The sequence below is a fragment of the Bufo bufo genome, chromosome 1, assembly GCF_905171765.1.
Source record: "Bufo bufo chromosome 1, aBufBuf1.1, whole genome shotgun sequence".
Lineage (NCBI taxonomy): Eukaryota > Metazoa > Chordata > Amphibia > Anura > Bufonidae > Bufo > Bufo bufo.
The window spans coordinates 238,469,775-238,487,091 of NC_053389.1; the positions used below are offsets into that span (position 1 = coordinate 238,469,775).

At 45.3% G+C, this 17,317-nt stretch overlaps 1 protein-coding gene across 4 annotated transcripts in view; it reads left to right on the forward strand.

Annotated features, from left to right (window-relative positions):
• The window catches only part of SOX5 (SRY-box transcription factor 5), a 209,102-nt gene that overhangs the window by 179,537 nt on the left and 12,248 nt on the right, over window positions 1-17,317 (forward strand). For all 4 annotated transcript variants that reach the window (XM_040437563.1, XM_040437555.1, XM_040437571.1 and 1 more), the window contains 3 exons: window positions 801-944; window positions 6,876-7,053; window positions 13,020-13,192. In XM_040437563.1, the coding sequence (XP_040293497.1) occupies window positions 801-944; window positions 6,876-7,053; window positions 13,020-13,192 (495 nt within the window). The remainder of the gene's footprint in view (window positions 1-800; window positions 945-6,875; window positions 7,054-13,019; window positions 13,193-17,317) is intronic.

A 17,317-nucleotide genomic window follows, 5' to 3' on the forward strand; every position in this document is an offset into this window, starting at 1 on the left:
CAGGAGAAGTGGTACTGTGCAGTGTCTATATATACAGAATAAGAGCAGATACTGAGAATTACACCCAGTATACAGGACAGGAGCAGTGGTACTGTGCAGTGTCCATATACACAGAATAAGAGCAGATACTGAGAATTACACCCAGTATACAGGACAGGAGAAGTGGTACTGTGCAGTGTGCATATATACAGAATAAGAGCAGATACTGAGAATTACACCCAGTATACAGGACAGGAGAAGTGGTACTGTACAGTGTCCATATATACAGAATAAGAGCAGATACTGAGAATTACATCCAGTATACAGGACAAGAGAAGTGGTACTGTGCAGTGTGTATATATACAGAATAAGAGCAGATACTGAGAATTACAGCCAGTATACAGGACAAGAGAAGTGGTACTGTGCAGTGTCTATATATACAGAATAAGAGCAGATACTGAGAATTACACCCAGTATACAGGAGAAGTGGTACTGTGCAGTGTCAATACATATAATATAAGCACAGCCACCATGAAGAAAAGTTTATTTTTACCATGCTGGACAGTGTAGTCTGACAACAGTAAGCGCAGTACAATTTCTCCCCAATATTTATTCTGCAGTAGTAGTTTGCACTCAGGACATGTGGCTGCTGTCACCCCCTTGGCACTTCTGTGACTTCCATTTTTCTTCCCGTGAGACAGGGAATGTTAAGGTGACAGCTCCTAGCATGAAGCATGTCATGGAAATGGAGCACAAAGAAAAGCTGCAAACAGCAGTGGGAATGACACCCATCTCACCCATCTCTATCTTTCTCTCTACAGCAATTTTATGCCGCACAGCTCGCTGCCATGCAGGTGTCTCCGGGGAACAAGATGCCTGGTATGCCGCAGGGGAACCTCGCTGCTATGTCTCCAACAAGTATGAACACAGAGAAGAGTACGAGCAGCCCGCCGCCCAAAAACAAGGTATCCAGCACACGCACACCGCAGCATAACGTCACAGGGACCTAAAGCTCAGAGGTCTGGTGCCACTGCCATTATATAGGTTTCTGGGAAAGTTGGGTGATAATGGCCACCATTCAAGCTTGTGGGCTTATTTGACATCAGAGATTCACATCTCCATGGACAACACATGTATCCATTCAGTTCTGTATTCAGATGTCTGCGGACAGAATATGTCCTTTCTATTCATTGGGAAAACGGAAAGCAGACAGATGCCATATATGTGATCTGATGTTTATTTGATTGCATAAAAAATTTATAAAAAATTTGGATCAGCCCCAGAGAAAAATACTGAGTCTCAGTATTTGCGTCCAGAAAATATACACTGACTTAAAGGGGTTTGCTCATATCAGGGGGGCCGGAGGAACTCGAACACATCCCTATCTTCACCCCTCTGGCTACCCTGATATGAGCATTTCAAAGTAAGGGCGGGGGCTTCCGCCCAGCAGTGTTCCCGGTGATGTCACCGGGCTCACTGCTGGTTGGAAGTCTCTGCCTAGTATGTCACCGGATCTCCTAAAAATGCCTTTGCCCTGCGCAATTCACAGTCAAAACCCTCTGAAACAGTGAAAACCTGCTGTCACACGGTCGTTTTCAGAACCAATTAAAGTCTATGAGGCTATTCACATGGCCATTTTTTAACAGCCAGTGAATAGCGGTCATCAAAAAATACACGCCTTGTCATTAGGCACATCTCCCAACAGCGAAGAGGGGAAACAAAAAACAGCGTAAAAAGCCAGTCGTCGTAAATGACCCCCACTGTGTTTTCCGTGGTGCACTAGAGCTCAGTGCATCAGCCACATTTGCAAATTTCAGAAAAGAAAAATGGAATAGAAATGGGGCAGAAGAAAGGGGAAAAACCTCTGAAAATGGCTGCGAAATAGCTGAGCGCACGGAGTGAGCCCTGCTGTTTTCAATCTGCTGTGTGCCAGTAGGAGACTCGGAGTGAGTGAGAGAGAAGGCAAAGATAATACCTGGAAATGATAGACGAGCGCTGACCTCGGGGCTCAGCCTGGAAATCCTACACATTGATTTCTCTCGGCTTCCCTGCTGCGCGATCCGGCAGAGTTCACTTGTAATAAAAGAAGATGATTGTGTCCTAATGGCGACGGCAGCTGACAGACATGGCGCTCTGCATGCTCTCCGTCCCAGAGACAAGTCGCACAACCAACCTGTGAAGACTTGTTCCCTCCCGTTAACGCGCACCATCTGAATAAATAGGCTGCAGGTCAGGGCTGCGCGGCTCATTATCCACCTGCTGCACCTCGTTCTACTCCACCTGCGATAACGATTAACATCCCGAGAACCTAATTCACATCCAATCTCCTATTTTACATGTGTGAAATATATAAATAGTGGAACCACACAGACCTCCACCCCAAACTTACAGTACAACCTGGAGACATCTGGTGACAATCCCCAATAACAGCCATGACAGTCACCCAGCTTTCCACAGACCCTGGAGGTTTTGTCACCCAGCTTTCCACTATAGATCTTGACACCCAGTTTTTAACAGTCCCTTAAAGACCTATAAACCTAGCTCGTTACATAGAATATCATTTCTCTTGTACTGCTCTGCCTTTGTGTGAGTCTCCAGTCTCCACTGTAGTTCTGCCATTCTGTTCATGAATCAGGAGGCACAGGATGAGCAGAGCTATAGGCACTGCGTCTGTGATCATTTTTTGACTGCCTTGTTTGTACCTTTTATGCCAGTGTTGCTGCCGGAAAAGGAAAATGCGCCTAATTTATGGCAGGGCGTGCGCCTTGTCAAAAATTCTGCACATCTTTGGTAGTCCAAAAATCGACACTATTTTTATACCTTTTTTCCTGGCGTAAAATTAGTAAATTTGACGGGGCCAGACGGGCGCTTAAAAATTCACAAAAAAAGGGTCATACGACAATTTAATGCCAAAAAGAGACGTAAAACTGAAATGACCCCCAATGTTTGGGTCTGTTGTCGCCTTTAGTACATTAAGCCAATGAGCAGTTTGGATCGAGCAGCCGATGTTACTGTCCCACTGTATCTTCTTATGGCTGTGACCCTAGAAACGTTTGAGTCCGGCAATTAGCATCTTCGTCCATCTCCTGTAAATGACATTTGACAAATACACTGTCCCCACCAGACATGTCCCTACAGACGTCAACTGTCTCAACCTCTTCATCAAGGATCTTGCTGAAGAAAGCGTCTTGACACGGGGCAAACGTTGTGATGGATTAGGCCGTGGGTCACCGTGGACGCAGCACCGTATTCATCGCCTTTAGTCAGGCCAGCTTTCGGACACAACACCTCCCCCAACATTTTATTTCCAGAGCCCCGACGGCTGGCAGCTCGTGTGGTTTTCCAGCACTGATGGACACGTGCTGAGCTACATTTAATTTATCCGTCTGTTTTATGCCGCAGAGTGCTGCGCTCCATCACGAGCGATGTATCCAGGCATATTGTCATGGAGGCTGCACTATGTAGGCCAGCTGTCACCTGTGGCTGCAGATTATTGCACTGACTGTTACCTGGGATCATAAAGCAAGACGCCTCCAATTAGCGTCATCGTCACTGAGAAACAGCTTATCTGTTCCTAGGGACTCCTTTAAGATGTGAATCTTATAGTGAGGGGTCTATGGGGAGGAGCAGAGAAAGATGAATCAGTACTGACACTAGAGTCCAGACTATATACACACTCCAGACTCTGCTCACATATACATTGTGGCCCATAGCAACCAATCAGATCCCACCTTTCATTTTTCGGAGCTCCTTTTGAAAAAATGAAAGGTGGAATCTGATTGGTTGCTATAGGCAACTAAGCCAGTTCTACTTTACACCAGTTTTGATAAATCTCCCCCAATATATATCTATCGGTCTGTGAAAAATTTACAAGTACCAAAAATCATCTTCTTCTCCTGAACCTTAAAGGGCTGGTGACCAGTGATGGCCAGTTCGCAGTGTTCGCCGACGAACACATGCGATCTGCAGTCTTTATTCCCAAGTCCGGGGATGCAAAGGTAAGTCCTTACCTGTGCCTGCGCCGCGAGCCGCTCTGAAACGCAAGCCAACTGGCCATCACTGCTGGTAACCCTATACTCTGGTGCTTATGGTGGGGCTGGAGAAGGTTTTCAGCACTAAGGCTAGTTTCACACTAGCGGCAAGGAACTCCAGCAGGCTGTTCCGGGGGGTGAACAGCCTGTCGGATCCGTGCTGCCGCTAGTGCACACGTGCCCCTGGACTACCGCTCCGGCCCCATTGACTATAATGGAAGTGGGGCCGAGTTCAAGCGGCAACATGGCAGTGCATGCTGAGCGGCGGCAAGAATAAAAGTACTACATGTAGTACTTTTATTCCGGCCACCTCTCGGCACCCGCTGCCGTGCTGCCGTCGGAACTCCGCTCCGCCCCCATTTTAGTCAATGGGGCCGGAGCGGTAATCAGGGGGCACGCGTGCACTAGCGGCAGCACGGATCCGACAGGCTGTTCCACCGCTGGAACATCCTGCGGGAGTTCTTTACTGCTAGTGTGAAACTAGCCTAAAATGAATTAGGCCTGTATTACACCAACAGATTATCTGACCAATATCTGTCCAATCAGACCAATAGTTGGTGTGTATAGCAAAAGATCTGTGCGTGTAATTGGCCATTTGACCAATGATTAGTCATAAAAATCTGTCAGATAATCTGTTGGTGTAATACAGGCCTTACCGACCTGGCCTACAGTCAGCCTGAAATGGCTGATTACAGGGAGCACTAGACTACACTTACCTGTCCTGAGGTCAGTCTTTCCCTGGCCTGGAATGGCTGATTACAGGGAGCACTAGACTACACTTACCTGTCCTGAGGTCAGTCTTTCCCTGGCCTGAAATGGCTGATTACAGGGAGCACTAGACTACACTTACCTGTCCTGAGGTCAGTCTTTCCCTGGCCTGGAATGGCTGATTACAGGGAGCACTAGACTACACTTACCTGTCCTGAGGTCAGTCTTTCCCTGGCCTGGAATGGCTGATAGGGAACATCAGACGGGCATCACTTGCACTGAGCGAAGGCTGCAGATGATCTAACATTCTTGGGATATGGTCGGGAGGGTTTCATGGATCTACAGTCGATACTTTATAGTAGACCTTGATCTGTGGCCATAATTAAGTTTCCCTCTCACTTCATGTTTACTAAATTAGTGAAGTGCAGCAGGTTTTGGGGTCTCTGGCCTAGAAGCACCCCTCCCCCATAATTACATATTACAGGAGGGGTCTTCATCGTGGCGGCTTTGTTTTTTCACAGACTGTGGTCTCAGTGGAGCAGTTTTGTTGCATTAGTATATACCTAGCTGATTACATGGAACACAGGCTGCCACTAAGGTATCTCCACTTGTATCCATGGAAAGTCTGACGGTCATAACTGCCCCTCACTAGAAATCAGTCTTGGGGGTCAGCTGTACTCTCTCTTTAAATCTGGTCTTATTGTACAAAGTGAACACTGTAGAATGCCAGTGCTGAGGATGAGGGACTCCTAGGACACCTTGTCAGGGTCCGCAGAGACCTCGTGTCACATGGCTTGAAACCGCTGACAGGCAGGAGACGCACGTTCTGGGTACAGTGGAGTCTGATGGACAGGGTAACAGGCTCAATGTGGTAGGCAGAATAACAACCTCAAGAAGCCGTTGAACCGAGCAAGCTGGAACCCGTCATCGTCAGTAGATATTACTGCTCCCACAAAGATCCCTTCTCTGGGGACCCCTATAGATCTCAACTGCAGTGCTATCTCACCATCTATAGTCACTCAGTCCCCCACAATTCCACGCACAGTGTGTACTTATCTTTTACTTTGTTCATCCCAAGTTCTGTTTACGAATAGAATGATAGAACTACAGTTGACTGACACACCAAGAAAGCAGCTGGGGTGGGTGTAATTCTGTATCACAATGTAGATCCATATGTGATTCTGGGTCCATAGAATTCTGGTTGACCGTATTCACCCTCTGTCTGTGGACCAGCAATGTTCTAGCAGCCTTGTCCATGAAGACAGTGACACAAGAGCTTACAGTCTGATTCTGCTGGTGGCCGGCTGTACACAGAGTGCACAGTATGCCCTCTCCAGTTATGGATCCTGCCCCTGTCTCTCCAGGCTGCAGTTTGTCTTTGCCCTCTGTGTAAAGGGAGACTACAATTTAAAATAATTTAGGGTGACCCCCGTGCTGATCCCGCTGAGCGCTGTGGTTATCAGAGGAGACGCGCTGACATCTGACATTGTATTTAATCTTAATAGAAATTCAGTCCTTGCGTCCTTCAAGTGATGGGTGCGAGTGCGCAGAGAAGGATCGCTCCTCACACCACCGCCGCTCTCTTACTCTTAGTCTTTGTGACTGCATATCACTTTGCATTTACATTAGATCCACATCCCCTTGGGGGGGGGCCTGATACAAGGTTAAACCCTGCTTGGGCGAGGTGGCCATCCCTCTGTAGTGCCCGGACAGATGTCCACAATACCGTGCAAAGCACAAAGGCTCGTCCATTGTATACAGGAACAGAGTGGCACCTTCTTTATGTATAAGGAGTTATGCCACAGTGGGCACTGCTCATGGGGGGCAATATATACATTATACTCTCCATTCACACAAAACATGCCCACTCTCTCCTACTGCTTTGTCTGTGTGTCAGTCTTCACTGCAGTTCTGCAATTTTACTCATAAATCAGGAAGCACAGGATGAACAGAGGTCTCTCCCGGTTGGTGCAATGCTATTGTGGGACTAGAGATGATGAGATGCATCTGGTATATAATAATCTGGGGGTAAAATGACGTGAATTTATCTGAATAAATGGGTGCTCTGGTGGGGTGTCTGATTTTGGGTTGGGTAGAACAACGTCATACGCTTGGCCCCCATTATTAATCATGAGTTCTTCATTGTGTCTTTCACAGGATGATGTTACACAGCCGCTGAACCTTTCTGCCAGGCCCAAGACATCAGACAGAAAATCACCCGCATCACCCGCCTCACCGCACATCCCAACGTCGAGGATAAGCAGCGGGATTAGTTCACACAAACCGTCCGTCTCCTACACGCTCGCCAGCCCGCCCGTCAGAGTTAATTCTATAGGTAAGTTGTGTGACAGCATTAATGCCTAGAGCTGTATTGTGCACCTACTGACATTGAGCTGAAGGGCGCAGCAGAGCTCCTAGTGTCCTGTGATGACTGGAGTGTAACGTTGTGCTACGTCTCTTACTGCGTCTTCTGCTTCTCTTTCGTTCCTTTCACACTTCAGCCCCACCGCTCTGGTAATGGCTTCCATATGGTGATGAGCCATTGATTTGTTTTGTTTTTTGCCACATTGGTCAGCTCCGTTGGATCGAATTTGTTATGTGACCTAAATCCGACTGCTATGATTTTTACTACAGTAGTACTTAGATGCGCCAGTCATCAAATAGTGATCCACGTTGTAGGGAAGAGCATAATCTGCAGCATCTGTCAACATTGTAACTGGTCTGGCTAATAGATTCCAGAAACATCCCCTTCAAATCTAATGACAATCTACCCTTTAGGTCCAATGAAGACGTCCCCTTTAAGTCTGGGTCAGTCTAGACCTAGTTCAGAAAAAGTGAGGTCGGTGGGAAGTGTACATTGGCAGCTCTGCTCTTAGAGATGACCTGTAACATCTCCTGACATGCACTTGCATTCGTCATGTACTAACAATTCTGGAGCGTCTATTCTTATGTGCCTGTGATGTGCCATTCCTTTGCTATTCCTTCTAGAAGTTAAAGGGGTTATCCCATCTTAGACATTGAGTGCATATCGCTAGGATATGCCCCCATTGTCTGATAGGTGCGGGTCCCACCTCTGTGACCCGCACCTACAAGGAGAACGGAGCTGAGAAAGTTGAGGAGGGCGCACTGCGCATGCGCAGCCGCCCTCTATTCATTTCTATGGAGCCGCCGAAAATAGCCGAGCGCTGGCTCGGCTATTTCCGTCGGCCCCATTGAAATAATTGGGAGCGGTGGCCGCGCATGCGCGGTGCACCCCCATTCACTTCAATGGGAGAGGCGGGGAGCTGCGCCTGGTGGTGGACGGACCCTGGAAAACCCGGGGTCCTCCAGCCACAACTCTCCCCGGCTCCGTTCTCCTTGTAGGTGCGGGTCCCAGAGGTGGAACCCGCACCTATCAGACAATGGGGGAATATCCTAGCGATATGCCCCCATTGTCTAAGATGGGATATCCCCTGTAAGAACGAATTGCTGGAAGTCTGCAATGGAGGTTGAGATGGGTGTTACCAGTTGGGGGAGTGTCCCCACACAGTATGACTTTGGAAGCAGTGATTTAATAGTGTCAGACTGTGCAGGGACACCCCAAACTGGTAACCTCCATCTGGACCTTCATTGCAGACTGCTAGTAATTCATTCATAACTTCTAGCAGGAATAATAAAGTAATGGTACATTATACAGAATAAATGCTCCAGAATTGTTATTACATAGACAAAGCAAGTACTTACTACAATACTCGTGTCAGGAGAGGTGACAGGTCTTCTTTAAAGGTTCATTGATCAGTCCCCTGTACTGGGGTCCACCACGGAGTATATGGCTGGTGGGCTATGGACTCCATGTTGTCACCCCTCCCCCATATGTGCAGTCACATCAGTCATTATCGCAGGTATCCGGTAGAATGGTTCCGATTTTGCAGCTTTCCTTGCACTTTTTATAGATTTTCTGTGTCAAAATACAAGATGTTGAACATCATTTGGTTATTTTATTTATTTTTCATGCAAATGACAAAACTTTATAAAGTATCCAATTAAGCTGTTTACGAGCGGAAGTTCAAGCAGGTGGTAATTACAGACGTGTATCACAGTGCAGACTGCGCGACAGATTACATCGACGGATGCGCAAACACACAATAAGAAAGCCTAAACATGTTTGGTTCTGTTGTCAAACTCGTAGCTACATGAAGATGTGCGGCATACATCGCGCTCGCCTCCACCATATGCATCTACTTCCCATGTAAACACTGGGCTTCCTGTTTATACAGAACACATCGCTTTGGGTGCAGAAAATCCATTCACTTCTGGAACTGAAGAAATTGGAATGTATCCTGTGCTATTTTGTATCCTCAGCAGGGGGTTAACCCTTTCTAGACCTGCCTGTATATGATATCATAGTTTATTAACTGTCCAGCAACCTGGCCCTGCTGTATTATGTCATAGTCTATTAACTGCTTAGCGCCCTGCCCTCACTGTATTATATCATAATCTATTTATGCCCCTGATGTATTATATCATTATCTATTTACGGGTGAGAGCCCCACCTCTGATGTTTTATGTCATAGTCTATTTACTAATCAGGGCTCAACCTCTGCTGTATTATATTATAGTTTATTTACTGATCAGTCCTCACCCCTGCTGTATTATATTATAGTTTATTTACTGATCAGTCCTCACCTCTGCTGTATTATATTATAGTCTATTTACTGATCAGGACCTCACCCCTGCTGTATTATATTATAGTCTATTTACTGATCAGGACCTCACCCCTTCTGTATTATATTATAGTTTATTTACTGATCAGTCCTCACCCCTGCTGTATTATATTATAGTCTATTTACTGATCAGTCCTCACCTCTGCTGTATTATATTATAGTCTATTTACTGATCAGGACCTCACCCCTGCTGTATTATATTATAGTCTATTTACTGATCAGTCCTCACCCCTGCTGTATTATATTATAGTCTATTTACTGATCAGTCCTCACCCCTGCTGTATTATATTATAGTCTATTTACTGATCAATCCTCACCTCTGCTGTATTATATTATAGTCTATTTACTGATCAGTCCTCACCCCTGCTGTATTATATTATAGTCTATTTACTAATCAGGGCTCAACCTCTGCTGTATTATATTATAGTCTATTTACTGATCAGTCCTCACCCCTGCTGTATTATATTATAGTCTATTTACTGATCAGTCCTCACCCCTGCTGTATTATATTATAGTCTATTTACTAATCAGGGCTCAACCTCTGCTGTATTATATTATAGTCTATTTACTGATCAGTCCTCACCCCTGCTGTATTATATTATAGTCTATTTACTGATCAGGACCCTGCCCCTTCTGTATTATATTATAGTCTATTTACTGATCAGGACCTCACCCCTTCTGTATTATATCATAGTCTATTTACTGATCAGTCCTCACCCCTGCTGTATTATATTATAGTCTATTTACTGATCAGTCCTCACCCCTGCTGTATTATATTATAGTCTATTTACTGATCAGGGTCTCACCCCTTCTGTATTATATTGTAGTCTATTTACTGATCAGTCCTCACCCCTTCTGTATTATATCAGTCTATTTACTGATCAGTCCTCACCCCTTCTGTATTATATCAGTCTATTTACTGATCAGTCCTCACCCCTTCTGTATTATATCATAGTCTATTTACTGATCAGTCCTTGTGGTGTTCTTGTCCTGTCAATTTCAATTCATCCAATGTGGCCACCATCACACCTGTCATTGAGGATATCACTGAGCTTTCTCAGCCTCTGAGTGGCAAATCTGGCTAAATATGCAACTGTACAGGAACAGTGGGGTGTATTTCCATATTTGCCATTGAGAAGTCCGTGACAACCAATGGACAGCCTCTGTGAGAAGCGTGATAGTGGCCATAACAGTTGTCATCCACTTTTCCTGTGTATTCAGTGACAGGAGAATGGAGGAGGACTCACAGTGTGATGCCTAGATTACGGGGCAGGCGAGGGTTGCATTGATAACGGGTCCCTGTCCAAGGTGCTGAACTTGACTAGTACCCAGGACTGCAATTATCTACCACTGACACCTCCAAGGACCCACAATCTATTCCCATCTTGAGACTCTAGACACAAACCACTCGACCTAGTTCCGTTAGTTGTGCGGCCGCCGCACTTGCCGAAATCTTTCTGAGATTAATTTCTCTTCTTAAAGCTTTAATTCGTTTCTGCTCTAAATTATCCGAACATCGTAAAACTTGGAGGCAGAAAGGCGCTCGCAGCAAGGTTTAGCCGAACTAATCTGACACCAGCCCCTCCCCCATCCAGACAATGTTCTTTAATGTTTTCTGGCAGCTTTTGGATCAGATAGAGGAGTCCAGTAATCCGGCGAGGACGTGTAATCCGCTACGATTAGATACACAACATTCATAACTGACACAAAGCGGCGAATATTAATAACAAAAGCGCGGCAGCCCAGTTAGCAATTTCCCATTTCCCTTTCTTTTAATCTCAGTGTTTTACAACAAATCGCGGGATTTAACGTTGCGTTGTGGCAGATTACAGGATTTACCGGACAGATGTTTTTTGTTCTGAAACTGGATTACGATGAAAGTTTTTTTTTTTTTTCCGGAATCTGCAGAACATGTTCAGTCAAACCGGTCGTCTTGTGCGATTAGTGGCTGCCGCATAATGTCCCACAACCCCCCCACCTGTCAGTTCTAGCACTCTGCAATCTGACCCCAAACCCCCCCAGGTGTTTATATACAGGATCTCCCTCTTAAATATTTTATTCTGTTGTTTATCTGGTCCTGGGAAAGCTGAGTGGTAACCAACATGGCCATGTTACAGCTTCCACAAAGGTTGTCACTCAGCTTTCTCCGACTCCTAGTGGGTAAATCTTCGTATCCAAGTGGTGACAGTGTATCCGGGGACGTACTGAGTAGTCTGACTTACTAAGAAACAATGGTTGTAATAGAAGCCATATTGGTTTTTACCCAGCTTTCCCGTACATCCAGATATAAACTTTTCAATATGAGAGTAAGGGGTTTATTTGACATTTAGGGTCCTTGGAAAGATGGATGACAATGGCTGCATCTTCAATACGGATGTCACTGCTTAGTAATACAGTGATATATCCCATGGTTTTATAAAAATAGACACGTTTGCCTTTCAGGACCCTCAGAAAGCTGAATGACAGATCATTTGGTAACAAGGTGGCCATATTGGTTTTCACCCAGCTTTCAGCGACTTCTAAATGTTTTATTGAATTGCTAAAAGAAATAGGAAAGATGGATGACAAAATCTTTACAACTGTCATAAGGGTTGTCACCCAGCTTTCCCTGACACCTGTAGAGTACAAATGTCTGGTTCTACAATACATCTCCTGGTTTCATATAAAATTTGACAGATTTCCCCTTCAGGACTCTCATAAAGCGGCATGACAAGTCCTTTGAGAGCATAGTGAACTTATCTAACACAGCTTTCCTGGAAGCAGAAAGGGGCGAGTAGAGTTTTTGACATTCAAGCATCTATTGGGGATCTTTTGATTTGGGACAGGGCTCTTTAAACCTTCCTGTCATCGGTGGCCGCTGTTATGGAACAGTTGGGTGATTTACAGGTTATTATCCTGTGATTGCATTGGGCTCCATTACATGGTAATCTGTGTCAGGATGATGCCGCCCTGCGTGGGGTGGGCCGCCGGGAGCTGACAGCATGGTGCGGGCATTCAGAGCCAAATGAAAGGGAAAGTTTTACTCACTGTCAATGTCTTTCCAAATCTGTGACTAATGTAGCAACGTCTTATGAGTCTCAGTCTGCCAGGATTACGGCTCCAGAAGGATAATATTGAGGGGTTTAACTTAATACCTGACCCTATAGGGAACAGGGGAAAAAAGGCTTCACAAAAAGCAGAATATGGTATAATAGAGCGGGGTGTGAGGGGGGGGAATACTATTTAGGAGAGCAGGAAAGTTGGGTGAGCTCCTGATAGACAGTCACTGGATGAGTATTGTCAAATATGGAAAAGTCCTCCAATAAATATTGAAAATTAAGTATAAAACTGAGCTAAACCAGTGACAGGCAAGGAGTGGGCTGATAAATGATGGGCCGTGGGTGCTTAAGAGTGACAGTCACATATTTCTCCTGTGGGACTGGAGCTTGCCTATAATGTTAATAGTATAAAAAGATACAGAATATCAAATACAAAATTATTATATGATGGGATTGGGCACATGATATTACCCCTTGATGTGCTGACTGATCACACCAGTGTATACCTGTCCTGTAGCTGTAATTGTATCATCATTGAAATAATAAGAGGTTTGTTGCAGATATCCTCTCCTCCATCACATCAACGGGTTACTTAAACGACCACGACGCCGTGACCAAGGCAATCCAAGAAGCGCGGCAGATGAAGGAGCAGCTGAGGCGGGAGCAGCAGGTCCTGGATGGGAAGGTGTCCGTTGTCAATAGCCTTGGCCTGAACAACTGCCGGACAGAGAAGGTGAGAGCACGCAGAATCCTCTGCCGAGATCTACGCTAATTTCTCTTCCCCGGCTGCCATTGCGCATTATGCTTTTCTCTTTGCTGTGAATTCTTTGAAATATCTGGGTTGACTCAGAAATTATAGAAAAGCCGGCGTGTTAGCAAGATCAGAGCGGGATCACAGGGTATAATACTCTCCAGGAACAGCCGCTGACTTGATACTCAGATGAGCTGTGGGGGGTGTAAGCCGTTATCATATGTCAGGGGGACGATGTGACCACTCTATAGCGTGGCTGACAAGCTAAATGCTCCCAGTGATTACAAGCTGACGAGCGCGCTGCTAATGTAAGAGATCCGCTTGTCACACAACGTTACCCACAGACCTATACTGACACACTTTGATGTAGGGATCGTCATAGTCATCTATCTATAGAGTTAGGCTGAAAGACAGCTTTTGTCAAGCGTGCGCCGTGTCTGAGTGTTTACAGCAATTGTCACCTCTCCATCTATTGCTTCAATTTATCTTCTGCTCCAAGCTGAAATAAGTCACTACAGGCTATTGTCTCCAGTTATCAGTCATTTTATGTTCTCAGTAACACTAAATCTGACTGTAGGACAGATACATAGCATACATTGCTCCCTGTTATTAGTCACAGAGACACTGACTGTAGGACAAGGGAATACAATCTATTGCTCCCTGTTATCAGTCAGAGGGGCTGACTGTAGGACAAGGGAATACAATCTATTGCTCCCTGTTATCAGTCAGAGAGGCTGACTGTAGGACAAGGGAATACAATCTATTGCTCCCTGTTATCAGTCAGAGAGGCTGACTGTAGGACAAGGGAATACAATCTATTGCTCCCTGTTATTAGTCACAGAGAGGATGACTGTAGGACAGGGGAATACAATTTATTGTGGCTGACTGTAGGACAGGGGAATACAATCTATTGCTCCCTGTTATCAGTCAGAGAGGATGACTGTAGGACAAGGGAATACCATCTATTGCTCCCTGTTATTAGTCACAGAGAGGATGACTGTAGGACAGAGGAATACAATCTAATGCTCCCTGTTATCAATCACAGAGTAGATGACTGTAGGACAGAGGAATACAATCTATAGCTCCCTGTTATTAGTCACAGAGAGGATGACTGTAGGACAGGGGAATACAATCTAATGCTCCCTGTTATCAATCACAGAGTAGATGACTGTAGGACAGAGGAATACAATCTATAGCTCCCTGTTATTAGTCACAGAGAGGATGACTGTAGGACAGGGGAATACAATCTAATGCTCCCTGTTATCAATCACAGAGTAGATGACTGTAGGACAGAGGAATACAATCTAATGCTCCCTGTTATTAGTCACGGAGAGGATGACTGTAGGACAGGGGAATACAATCTAATGCTCCCTGTTATCAATCACAGAGTAGATGACTGTAGGACAGAGGAATACAATCTATAGCTCCCTGTTATTAGTCACAGAGAGGATGACTGTAGGACAAGGGAATACAATCTAATGCTCCCTGTTATCAGTCAGAGAGGATGACTGTAGGACAGAGGAATACAATCTAATGCTCCCTGTTATTAGTCACAGAGAGGATGACTGTAGGACAGGGGAATACAATCTAATGCTCCCTGTTATCAATCACAGAGTAGATGACTGTAGGACAGAGGAATACAATCTATAGCTCCCTGTTATTAGTCACAGAGAGGATGACTGTAGGACAGGGGAATACAATCTAATGCTCCCTGTTATCAATCACAGAGTAGATGACTGTAGGACAGAGGAATACAATCTAATGCTCCCTGTTATTAGTCACGGAGAGGATGACTGTAGGACAGGGGAATACAATCTAATGCTCCCTGTTATCAATCACAGAGTAGATGACTGTAGGACAGAGGAATACAATCTATAGCTCCCTGTTATTAGTCACAGAGAGGATGACTGTAGGACAAGGGAATACAATCTAATGCTCCCTGTTATCAGTCAGAGAGGATGACTGTAGGACAGAGGAATACAATCTAATGCTCCCTGTTATTAGTCACAGAGAGGATGACTGTAGGACAGGGGAATACAATCTATTGCTCCCTGTTATCAGTCAGAGAGGATGACTGTAGGACAAGGGAATACAATCTATTGCTCTCTGTTATCAATCACAGAGTAGATGACTGTAGGACAGAGGAATACAATCTATAGCTCCCTGTTATTAGTCACAGAGAGGATGACTGTAGGACAGGGGAATACAATCTAATGCTCCCTGTTATCAATCACAGAGTAGATGACTGTAGGACAGAGGAATACAATCTAATGCTCCCTGTTATTAGTCACAGAGAGGATGACTGTAGGACAGGGGAATACAATCTATTGCTCCCTGTTATCAGTCAGAGAGGATGACTGTAGGACAGGGGAATACAATCTATTGCTCCCTGTTATCAGTCACAGAGAGGATGACTGTAGGACAGGGGAATACAATCTATTGCTCCCTGTTATCAGTCACAGAGAGGATGACTGTAGGACAGGGGAATACAATCTATTGCTCTCTGTTATCAGTCACAGAGAGGATGACTGTAGGACAGGGGAATACAATCTATTGCTCTCTGTTATCAGTCACAGAGAGGATGACTGTAGGACAGGGGAATACAATCTATAGCTCCCTGTTATCAGTCACAGAGAGGATGACTGTAGGACAGGGGAATACAATCTATTGCTCCCTGTTATCAGTCACAGAGAGGATGACTGTAGGACAGGGGAATACAATCTAATGCTCCCTGTTTTCAGCCACAGAGAGGATGACTGTAGGACAGGGGAATACAATCTATTGTGGCTGACTGTAGGACATGGGAATACTATCTATTTCTCTCTTTTTTTAGTTGCAGACAGGCTGACTGATGGACTTGTGAGTTCGGTTTGTTGTTCCCTGTTATCAGCCTCTTCTAGCTGCTTGTTTCTGAGCTTTGTATTTCTGGTTTAGTGAAGCTTTGTAGCTGCTGATATTGATACAGCATATCTGCACACAGCCCTGATACCTCAGCCTGTATGAATATCATAGAGCTATTGATCCCAGATACCAGCATGGCCTGCACTACTTAGATACTCAACTAGACTGGATTAGGATCCTACTGATCCATAGATCTACCAACCAATAGAATACAGTAGACTAAACCTGAGCTGCAAACTATGGCTAATAGATACTCCCCATTACAAAATGGATTCCCTATTTTTTCATGCCTCATACCATAGAAAAGTTTTGCCAAAGTGGATAGTTACTATAAAACCGTTAAGCCGGTTTCTGCAGTGTGAATGGCTATAACACGCTGCGTCTGTAACGCTTTCATGTACGAATAAAGCAGCAGCTCAAGGAGTGATGGCGAGCAGAGAGGAATTTATGTTCAAATATTTAAGCTTTCTTGAAAGGAAGCTCAGAGCAAAAATTCCACCCTGTGCAGAAGAGGCTTTAACACTCCGCCAGATGCTAATGTAAAGTGACTGCAGCCGCTCCTCGCCAGCGCCGCTAAATTGCTGTTATTTGTTAAGCACATTGCATTGAGCAGAGGGTGCAGCAAGCGCTCATTCACCAGGCATCTGCACCCTTTTCTTCTGTAGTCTTCCATTACAGAAGCAACTTCACCTCTGAGCCGCCCCCCACTCCATTCCCCCATATCCCCCCTATGTTCGTTGCTTGCTGGGAACCGTCAAGTGACAACCGACCAAATCGTTTTAGACAGGAAGCCTTCATGTTGACTGCACGATAGTCACAGAGCAGGTCTTATGGCTGGACGCGGGAGCCTATTAAAGGCATTTTAATGCTATGGAAATTGGTGTTCATGAGGATCACAGGTTACACGTCAGCCCCTCACAGCAATTGTGCTGATGGCTTGTACTTGGACGGGGGGCTTTACTTTCCAGTAATTCCAGGCTGTAGCCCCGGTTAATCTCCTTTAATACAGATCAGATGTTGTTCCCTACACATGACTTTCTGCTGGTTTGTAGCCGCTCGGCCACAAGTAACAGCAGGAACCTTTTCATTGTAAAAGCCCAGCACTTTACGCTAATGGTCTGCAGCCTGTTGTGGAGCTACATCTCCCAGCATGCCCTGACTGCTGATGGGGGTTGTAGATTCTGTAGCCATAGTTTGCAGGTCACT